General features: G+C 56.4%; 1 protein-coding gene across 1 annotated transcript in view; it reads right to left on the bottom strand.

The window, feature by feature from the left end:
• Positions 1-883: 883 nt before the first annotated feature.
• Positions 884-10,769, bottom strand: part of GABRB1 (gamma-aminobutyric acid type A receptor subunit beta1) — a 367,752-nt gene continuing 357,866 nt past the window's right edge. Inside the window, exon 9 of the mRNA XM_041727238.1 lies at positions 884-7,008. Within this exon, the coding sequence (XP_041583172.1) occupies positions 6,661-7,008 (348 nt within the window). The 3' untranslated portion in view covers positions 884-6,660. The remainder of the gene's footprint in view (positions 7,009-10,769) is intronic.

The raw sequence follows: 10,769 nt of genomic DNA, 5'->3' as shown, positions 1-10,769 counted from the left end.
ATGTATTTTTAAAGGAATTTGAACAGGTACTGACCTCGATTCACTGGGCACCAGATGGTCTACCCTGGGGACCCTCTTCCAGAGTTTTACAACAAGGAACATCACTACCTTTATGGGGCTATGTTAGCAGGGGCTACAGTGCTCCCGTATCTCCCTAATAACTTCCTGCACAAACGGACGTCTCTAAAATTCCCTTTGAAATGTAGCTGGGAGCTTGTTTGCCAACTGGTGGAAATTCGGGAGGGACCTTGGAAGCTGTCTGGCGGCAGGTCCTAGCAGAGCAAGTGGGCAGCGGCAGGGGCAACTCGAAGGCTCAGGCGTGCAGGCCGAGCTCCAGGGCGAGGCCCCGCTCTCGGCCCGGCCGCTCATGTCCTCGGAACTTTTTAAAGTTAGCCTGCCCGCTGCTTGGTGTGCGTTAAGAGAACTCTGTTCTCTGAGCATAGAAATGCTGTTTGGAGAGAAAAAGATGTTCTACATATGTCATAGGGGCAATTTGGACAAGTTTGCATTAGGACTTGCCTTACAAACTACATTTTATGTCTGCCAGGGGCTAAGGTGGGGCTGGTGGGCGAGGCACACATGTGGGATCTGTAGCAGGAATAAGACAGTGAAGTAGAAAGTGGTCCACTTCCTAGAGGATGGTCTGTAACCAGTGGTTTATCAAGCGGATGAGAAACCATTCTGGAAAGAATAGTAATAGGTTTTTTGTTTGTTTGTTTTTTTGTTTTTAAAAGGTGTACGAGTCAGGCTGGAGGAAGACGGGAGTAAATGAGTTTGATAGAAAAGAGCTGATACAGTGTGACCTCACCTTGCTGCAAACCAGAATGTAAGGGGACGTTCATGTCCTCACACTTTGGTGTAGATAATGTGAACTTGCCCAGGCTTGAGTTAACGATTTTTTATTTCCACTTTATTTTAAATCAGGCTGAGGGAGACAAGATTTATGTAAACATGTACTCTTTACATAAAGGACAGAAAAAGCAGAAAAGAAAAACAACCCACGGCGGTGCAGAGGAGGCTACCAGATTACACAGAGTAACCTCCCAAGACCTTTTAAAGGCAATTGGAATAGGAATTTGGGGAGATTATTAAAATTCATTGTTTTTGTTAGTTGAAGAAGACACAGTAAGTTCAAAGAAGCTGAAGCTTTCAGCTGTGTTTGGGCAAGACAACTCAGGAGGTTCGGAATGAGAAAGGAAAAAAATGAATTGATTTCACTGGGTTAAGGCATGAGGCAGGATGGCATACGGTTCCGAGAAGGAATGAACACAAGAGAGGTAATCTACTTTACATGGCCAAACCTGCACAGCGCACACACGTATCATGTTTTTAACGATTTTCACCTATAAAAATGTCACATTGGAAAACGTTCCCCCTTTTCTGTTTCTCTTCAAAAGGGAACCAGGGAGGGGTGAAAGCCAGACGGCAATCCGACCGATGGCTTATTCATCCTTTGGCTTCTAAGGGGAGCGGTTCTAAGCTAGTGAATCTGTGACCCTGTGTACCTAAGGCAAAGGCATCGTGTTATTTGGCCTCTCTTTTACGGATCTATTTTTCTGTCGTCTTCAGGACAGGATATGCAGGCAGCGTCGAACATGAAAATGGTTTTCCTTCCAACTGGTTTGAAAATAGATGTTTTCTCCCCACACCGAATTCCTACTGAAATCTCTGTGAGGAGTGCTGGTTGCCTCAGGATATGCCAGGCAGCCGGGGGCCAGTCAGGACTGATGTGAGCCCCTTGGTGCACCAAAGACTTTTGGATGAAGAAAAGCAAAACAAAACGAACACCTGTTGGACCTCGTCAACTCAGTTAAGGAAATTCCTGCTGCCAGAGAAGTAAGATCAGGCCCTTTATCCTTACCCTTCTGGGAACTTAGTATTTTTGGGGCTTGCACGACTTCTATTAAAAAGGGTTTCCTTTCGAATGTTCCTCGTGAAGTTACCACCTTTAGCAATTAAGCTTCTGTCAGTTTAGTTGGTTTCAGTTACATAGACCACGATCCAAGTCAAAGCTAAGTGGATTCTGGATCTAGAAACTGACTGACCCAGTTAGTTCCTACAGGGCATCTGTCTTGTTTACCAGCGGACACTAGCTGGCACGTTTGGGAGCCAAAAGGATTCTCTGGGTACGTAAAATCCTGGCACAAAAAGGGCCTACCTTGCTAAGTGCTTCACTCCAAGGAAGACGTGGTGCCTTCTAGAATGTTACCTAGAGACCAATCGGTGTCCCAGCTTGCTAAGACATTCTGGATTTCTGCGGACACTGTCACCTTATCTGGGACTGCCAGCTGGCAAGAAAATACATCTTACGGCTGAATATCCCACCACTCTGAAGTCTTTTTCAAGAATTACCAGGACTTGGGAGAAATATATGTGAAAATATTTAATCACCGGATTCTACGTTTAACTAGCACACGACAAACACATCCCGGGCCCCCAGTTGACAAATACTTGCTTTAATTCCCAATACTTCTCTTTCCCATTTAGAAACAGCGACACAGTTACCTCTGCATCTTTGAGGGACGGGCCAGCCAGGTGGTGTTTCAGTGTCACTTGTCGTCTCTTCCTTTGCTCCTTCTCCTCACTGGGCCCTTTGACTGTGTGTGGACCCTGATCAAACCCATCCATTCACCTCTGTTCTTTATAGTAAACGTTCTGGGAAACGTTGTGGAAGGAAAAAGAAGTTAGAAACTAAAGCTACTGGTGTGAATGAAGCTTCGGATGACCTGTGGATTTCAAACGTGTCTTTCGTTCCTGACCCCTCGACAGCGTGGACACTTCGGGATCCTGATATATGCACAGCCACGAATGCCTGACCAAAGCACGTCTAGTTTTCATGACACGGTTCCAGGAGCAGGTGGCTGCAGTCCCCGTCTCTGCGGGTGGGTCGTTCCTGGGCCCCACAGGAGAGCACCTGCTGGGCGGCTGCTGTCTTTGTCCCTGGGGGGGGGGGGGAGCGGGGGAGGGCACGGACACCTGGCAGCGTACACAGCTGCACACACAAAATGGCAGAGAAAGAGCAAGAGCTAGAAGGGTCTGGCTGGCCCAAGTCGCTAGTTGCTTCACCCCGTGGATGAAAGCAAGTGCCTTGTAAGTGTCCGCTATTTACAGTGCTCGGACTGGCCAGACACCCGACGCCCAGGACCACCACGCAACAGGGAACAAGCCAGAACTATGTACAGAATTTACAAGGAAGTTTACACAGTAGTCTACATTCCGTTAATGAGGGGACCTTTGCTTTCATGAAAACGGAGATGTTGGCTCACTGTTCTGTCTTTCTCATCCCAGGAATCGCTGATCGAACCCACACGAACAAATGCTCACACATTCCTTTTTGCCCTCCTGGGATATAGGATTGCATTTTGTTTTTTGGGGAAAAACAAAACAAAACCAAAAAGTGGCACTCACCCTTTGGTGAGATACTATTTCAATTTGTCCATGAAAGAAATCTTGGAGATCATTCCCTTCTGGCGTTGTAAATATATTTTGTTTGTTTGACTTGGCGAATTTCAGTTGAGCTCTTTCCTAAGTGAGTATTTATAAAGGAGTCACTGGTTTTGGAAGGATGGGATTTAGTCAGCATTTGTGTATCAGACAGAACGTTTGCCTAAGGAAAGCCTATCCTTGGATCCACAAACCAAACTTTATTCTCCGCACCACAGTTTTCTCCTCCTGGCATTTTCAAGATCTTTCATTGCGTATCATGTGCAACAGAGATGGCACAGGTGACGTGAAAACATGCATCGCTTAGTCAGCAGCATCACCAACCAGTCTGCTGCTTCTGTTTGGCAATATAGACGCTGCAGGCAATAATCCCAGATAACTTCAGCCCAAATGTGTCTTTGCCTGGGTCTGCCTCACAAAGCCGGTACGCGTAACACACGTGACCTCTGATAGTCTACGCTAAGGAACATGAGTGGGAAAAATGAGGGTGTAGTCATCACTGTTAAGTGACAGATGGGATTTCTCCTGGGCCCACACAGGTTACATCTATGACACAGTTTATGCGACAGTTGATGACCCGTGAACACGGGGCCCCTCGTGGGGGGAGCGAGTCCGCGCAATTTGGTGCCTGCGCCACCCCTTCAGGAATACAAGAGTATGGCTATTTTCATGGCAAAATGACCCCACCCGGTTATAGCTGGATGGTGATCCCTCGATTGTGTCCCTGTGGGAAGCCTCCAGAAATGGGGGCCACATTGAGAGCACTTAGGAACGTCTAGCAACTTTCAGGTACATCATTTCAAGCAAGGCGAGGGAGAGAGGTGGAGAAGGAAAGGATTTTTTTCCCCCAGGCACTGGAGGGAGCATGAGGGTGGGGGTGGGGGGACTGGGAGGTGTCCAGAAGAAGGAAGTGGGGACAGAGGTCCTTGACCAGAGATATGTCAGCGTCTCCCTTGTTCAGGCTACCATGGCCTCTAAAATCAAAGCTATTTAATAAGATTTGCCCAATCCTGTGGCTGTGACCCCCTGCACAGCCCAGGGGGACATATGGTGACGTCATCTTGTGTCTGGTGGTAGACGTAGGCTTACTAGTTTCTTATTTTAGCAAAGGTCAAGATAGGAGAATTCAAAACGTCCTATTTTTCTCAGAGAAGCTTTACCTCCAAACTATAAGCATCCAATTCCTAGACTTTTAAGGCAAGATAAAAAAAATAATAAAAGTAATTACCTCCATCTTTTTCAAGGAGAATGATCTAAACAGATGAATAAAAAAAGTTATTTTGATAAGGAACATAGATCATAGATACTTCCTTTCGAATTGAGCATTTCATCCTTAAAAGCTTTTTAAAGAGGTTTGACAGCAGCGTGATTCCTTCCTGTTAGGCGTCAGCCGAGTCTCCCTTCCAGTGTGTAAAATGCACAGTGGCTCCTGGGTGGTCACTGGGATGGTCACATCCCGTTCTTTCTGGGCATTTCACGCTGGCGAAGCATTTTCCCCCGCCAAGACTAGTCGGTTTCAAAGTGGATCCCTTCGTCCCCCAGAGGCTGGAGAGTCTCTTGACCAGAGAACTGTGATTGTGCAACTGAAAAACCCTAGATGACAATTTCCCCATAACCTACTAATTTCTTACGAAGCCATTGAGGTCATGTCCGCAGAAGCACAGTCTTTGTTCTTACTCAAGCATATCGTCTGGAGCCATAACCATTTATTTGGGGTTCTGTCTTCTAGAAAGAGGATCTCGGAGCTCTCTCCCCTTGGGGTCATCAGCGGGAATCGGGCCTTCTCTTTCCAGTTAAGACCGTAACGTCTGGCAGCCGACGCCAGGGCACCCACGGAGCCCGGCAGGGCCTCGGGGGCGGCGGGGTCACCGGGCCATGCGGTCCCCTTAGTTTTACCCCAGTCCTGATTTAGCATCCGGGGCTCGGGTCCTGAGCACCTCGCCTCCCTCACTGCTTGGTCGTTTGAGGGCTTCCCTCAACCTTGCCAGGGAACACGCGCAATTCTTAGCGACTCGGGCTGAAAAAGAATAAGGAGGCTTTCACCTGCGGCGGGGGACGCGGGGACGCGGGGAGAGGCGGGGCCGGGCGCTCAGGGCCGCCCGGCAGGGGCGTCGGGACCACGGGCTGCCCCGCGGGGGGGAGAGGGCGGAGCCGCTGCGACGGTGCCCCGCGGTGCCCCACGCGGCCGCGGCTGCCGGAGACGTCGGAGGGCCCAGGGACGCGTCACTGTCGTCCCCGTGCCACGGGGCCGTCCCGCTTGGAAGCGTTCCTTCGTAGGGGAGGCCTGGCCTCAGGTTGAAGCCTCCGCTTCTCACCGTGGGACGCGGCGCCCGGGCCCGCCGCCCTGAGGTGCTCCCCGCAAGGCACCCGACCGGGCTGCGGCGGCCTGGGGGCGGCCCGGTGCGCGCGAAGGAAGCGCAACTGGTTTTCCAGGCCGGAAGTCTCGCCCGCAGGCCGGAAGTGCTCGCCGCCCGCCTTCGCCGTGGCCCCCGGCCGGATCCCAGCGTCCGTCGCACATCCGCCTGCGAGTCTGACAGCAGCTTGGGGTCCCTCAGGGATGCAGCGAAGGGTGCGGTCGGGTGAAGGCCTGCAGGCGCCCCCGCGAGGCCGGCCCCCCCCCCCCCGGGCCTCCACCGGGCCCCGCGGCCTGCACGGCGCCTTCCGCCGCCGCCTGGGCTCCCCTTCGCCCCCTTCTTCCTGGAAACCTGGACCTTGTCAATGGCTTTGTGGTTGTTTTTTTTTTTTTTCTTTTGAGATCCTGGCAATTGGGGTGTTTTTGGCAGCACGAGAGCGTCTCAGTTTCCCAGGAGGCAGAGGCCCGCTAGGGGGGCGGCCGCTGCTGCTCCTCACTCTGGTTTAAAGAAGTCCAGGAAGAGGCTCCGGGGCGGGTGGGAAGGGCGGCCCAGGGGTGCGTGCCTCGGCTGTCCCGGCGGCGCCCGGGTCGGCGGGGACATGGCGGCGACGGCTCTGAGGGCGCCGGGCCGGACCTCGGCAGACGGGGAAACACGGAGTGTGCGTGTGCGTGCGTGCGTGTGTGCGTGTGCGTGCGCGCGTCTTGTTGCCGGAAGTACACGTGGTGCGGGGACAATGGACAGCGAGACCTCACCCGGGCGGCGGCCGAACGTCTTACCTCTGGAGGCAGCGGCGCGGCGGCGGCGGCGGCCGTGGGTCGGGGCGAGGCGCGGGCGCGCGTGACCCGGGCCGCCGGGCCGCCCCTCAGTGGACATAGTAAAGCCAGTAGACGACGTTAAAGAGGGAGAAGGTGATGGGGAAGAACATTCGGGACCACTTGTCTATGGAGTTCACGTCCGTCAGGTCGGGGATCTTGACCTTGAGCTGCGACGCCCGCCGCCGGATGCGGCCCTTGCCGTGCGCGCCCAGCCGGTCGGGGGCGCGGCCGTAGGCGTCGCGGCTGCTGAGCGGCCGGCGGAACTGGACGCTGGCGCTGTCGAAGGCGAACACGCCGGCCGCCTGGGGCTCGCTGGCGCCCGTCAGCACCTCGGAGCCGCTCGCCTCGGTCCGCAGCTCCAGGGCGCTCAGCAGGATGTTGCCGTGCGCGTCCACCTGAGGGAGAGGGACACGTCAGGCCGCCGCCCTGACCCGCTGCCGACCCCGCCTGGCCTCGCGGCCCGTCCCCGTCCGCCCGCCTCCTGCCGCGGTCCGTCCCACGTCTGCCTGTCCGACCGCTTCCCGCTGCGGCCTCTCTGACTCATCACCCACCTTGGTCGGTCCGTCTAAGCCATCACCGTCCACAGCTGCCTGTCCGTCCGTCCGTCTAAGCCACCACTATCTACAGCTGCCTGTCCGTCCGTCCGTCTAAGCCATCACCCCTCTACAGCTGCCTGCCCGTCCGTCCGTCTAAGCCATCACCGTCCACAGCTGCCTGTCTGTCTGTCCATCTAAGCCACTACCGTCTACAGCTGCCTGTCTGTCCGTCTAAGCCACTACCGTCTACAGCTGCCTGTCCGGTCCGTCCAATCCATCACCGTCTACAGCTGCCTGTCCGTCCGTCCGTCTAAGCCACCACCGTCCACAGCTGCCTGTCCGTCCATCCATCCAATCCATCACCGTCTACAGCTGCCTGTCCGTCCGTCCGTCTAAGCCATCACCCCTCTACAGCTGCCTGCCCATCCGTCCGTCTAAGCCATCACCGTCCACAGCTGCCTGTCCGTCCATCCATCCAATCCATCACCGTCTACAGCTGCCTGTCCGTCTGTCCATCTAAGCCATCACCCCTCTACAGCTGCCTGCCCGTCCGTCCGTCTAAGCCATCACCGTCCACAGCTGCCTGTCTGTCTGTCCATCTAAGCCACTACCGTCTACAGCTGCCTGTCTGTCCGTCTAAGCCACTACCGTCTACAGCTGCCTGTCCGTCCGTCCAATCCATCACCGTCTACAGCTGCCTGTCCGTCCGTCCGTCTAAGCCACCACCGTCCACAGCTGCCTGTCCGTCCGTCCGTTCAAGCCATCACCGTCTACAGCTGCCTGCCCATCCGTCAGTCTAAGCCATCACCGTCTACAGCTGCCTGCCCATCCGTCCGTCTAAGCCATCACCGTCCACAGCTGCCTGTCCGTCCATCCATCCAATCCATCACCGTCTACAGCTGCCTGTCCGTCTGTCCGTCTAAGCCATCACCCCTCTACAGCTGCCTGCCCGTCCGTCTAAGCCATCACCGTCCACAGCTGCCTGTCTGTCTGTCCGTCTAAGCCACTACCGTCTACAGCTGCCTGTCCGTCCGTCCAATCCATCACCGTCTACAGCTGCCTGTCCGTCCGTCCGTCTAAGCCACCACCGTCCACAGCTGCCTGTCCGTCCGTCCGTCCGTCCAAGCCATCACCGTCTACAGCTGCCTGCCCATCCGTCAGTCTAAGCCATCACCGTCTACAGCTGCCTGCCCATCCGTCCGTCTAAGCCATCACCGTCCACAGCTGCCTGTCTGTCCATCCATCCAATCCATCACCGTCTACAGCTGCCTGTCCGTCTGTCCGTCTAAGCCATCACCCCTCTACAGCTGCCTGCCCATCCGTCCGTCTAAGCCATCACCGTCCACAGCTGCCTGTCCGTCCATCCATCCAATCCATCACCGTCTACAGCTGCCTGTCCGTCTGTCCGTCTAAGCCATCACCCCTCTACAGCTGCCTGCCCGTCCGTCTAAGCCATCACCGTCCACAGCTGCCTGTCTGTCTGTCCGTCTAAGCCACTACCGTCTACAGCTGCCTGTCCGTCCGTCCAATCCATCACCGTCTACAGCTGCCTGTCCGTCCGTCCGTCTAAGCCACCACCGTCCACAGCTGCCTGTCCGTCCGTCCGTCCGTCCAAGCCATCACCGTCTACAGCTGCCTGCCCATCCGTCAGTCTAAGCCATCACCGTCTACAGCTGCCTGCCCATCCGTCCGTCTAAGCCATCACCGTCCACAGCTGCCTGTCTGTCCATCCATCCAATCCATCACCATCTACAGCTGCCTGTCCGTCTGTCCGTCTAAGCCATCACCCCTCTACAGCTGCCTGCCCATCCGTCCGTCTAAGCCATCACCGTCCACAGCTGCCTGTCTGTCTGTCCGTCTAAGCCACTACCGTCTACAGCTGCCTGTCTGTCCGTCCGTCTAAGCCACTACCGTCTACAGCTGCCTGTCCGTCCGTCCGTCCAATCCATCACCGTCTACAGCTGCCTGTCCATCCGTCCGTCTAAGCCACCACCGTCTACAGCTGCCTGTCCGTCCGTCCGTCTAAGCCACCACTATCTACAGCTGCCTGTCCGTCCGTCCGTCTAAGCCATCACCCCTCTACAGCTGCCTGTCCGTCCGTCCGTCTAAGCCATCACCCCTCTATAGCTGCCTGTCCGTCTATCCGTCTAAGCCATCACTGTCTACAGCTGCCTGTCCGTCCGTCCGTCTAAGCCATCACCCCTCTACAGCTGCCTGTCCGTCCGTCCGTCTAAGCCACCACCGTCTACACCTGCCTGTCCGTCCGTCCGTCCGTCCAATCCATCACCGTCTACAGCTGCCTGTCCATCCATCCGTCTAAGCCACCACCTGGCTACCCTCCATCTATTTAATCCATCACCTGTTCGTCTAACGCCTCTGTCGTGGCCGCCTGCACCCGTCTGTCTGTCCACCACTTACCAATCCGCCGTTTCTCCCAGCACCTACCACCTCCCCAGCGGCTGCCTAGCCCCCCATCTGATCTCCTATAACCCGCACATGGTTCTAGGTGTGTCTACTCATGTAAACAGATCACTTCTAAATAGCCCACTGGTGCTTGTTACAAAAGTGGCACATGGAAAGATGGAGAACTACAAACAGCAAACAAAAAATAAGAGAAATTTATAATTTCACCTTCAGAGTTCATTACTTTTGAAAAAAATTTTTAAGATTTTATTTATTCGTGAGAAACAGAGAGGCAGAGACACAGGCAGGGGGGAGGCAGGCTCCACGTAGGGAGCCCGACGTGGGACTCGATCCCGGACCCCGGGTCAGCCCTGGGCCAAGGCAGCCGCCTCACTGCCGACCCCCTGGCGCCCCTGGGGTTCCACCCTTTCTGTGTCCTGTGCCCTCCGGTTCGCACGCACTTCGAAGCACAGGCTCACTGGGAACACTCGGCCTTGCCATCGGCTCGGGTCAGTTAACAGGGTGCCTGGCCCTGTTCCCATTGACGCCACCCCGCCCGGTGACCGCTGGCAGGGACTCCACCGCCTGGGTTCCGCTGCTGCGGGGGCCGCCCGGTGACCGCTGGGGGCCTCCCGGTGAGAGCTGGGGATCGCCGGTGACCGCTGGGAGCCACCCGGGTGACAGCTGGGGACCGCCCGGTGACAACTGGGGGCCGCCCTGTGACAGCTGGGGGCCGCCCGGTGCCCGCCAGCGGGGACGCCGTCGCCCGGGTCGCGCTGCTGCGGGGGGCCAAGGCCCACTGCGCTTCGCCGCGCGGCAGGAACAGGCCCGCGGGGGCCACCCCCGAGGACCCCGCGCCCCTAAGGCCACCTTGCCCGCTGTAGGGTCAGGGGTCAGGCGGGGTGACCTTCGCGTCTGCACCCCTACTCCCGGCTGCGCCTCCAGCCCGGGACCGACCGCAGACCTCCCGGGGGTCGTCCCCGCTGCGCCCGGGGCCTGAAGTCTTCGCGGGCCGATGGGGCTCCAGAGCGCGGTCCAAGCAACTCCCCCAAGGCCGGCGCCCGGCGCCACCGCAGGGAGCTCACATCCCCGAGAGCAGCTCCGTGGAGCGCACCCCTCCCGCCCCGCGCCCTGGCCTCAGGCTCCCGCCGCGCCTGGGGTCCAGGCTTTCGTGCTCCCTCCCCCCCCCAGAAAGAACCGCCTCGCAGGCCTTGGCT

The sequence above is a fragment of the Vulpes lagopus genome, chromosome 12 (assembly GCF_018345385.1).
Source record: "Vulpes lagopus strain Blue_001 chromosome 12, ASM1834538v1, whole genome shotgun sequence".
Lineage (NCBI taxonomy): Eukaryota > Metazoa > Chordata > Mammalia > Carnivora > Canidae > Vulpes > Vulpes lagopus.
The sequence above is the reverse complement of the archived record's forward strand: the minus strand, read 5'-3'. Positions and strand labels throughout refer to the sequence as shown.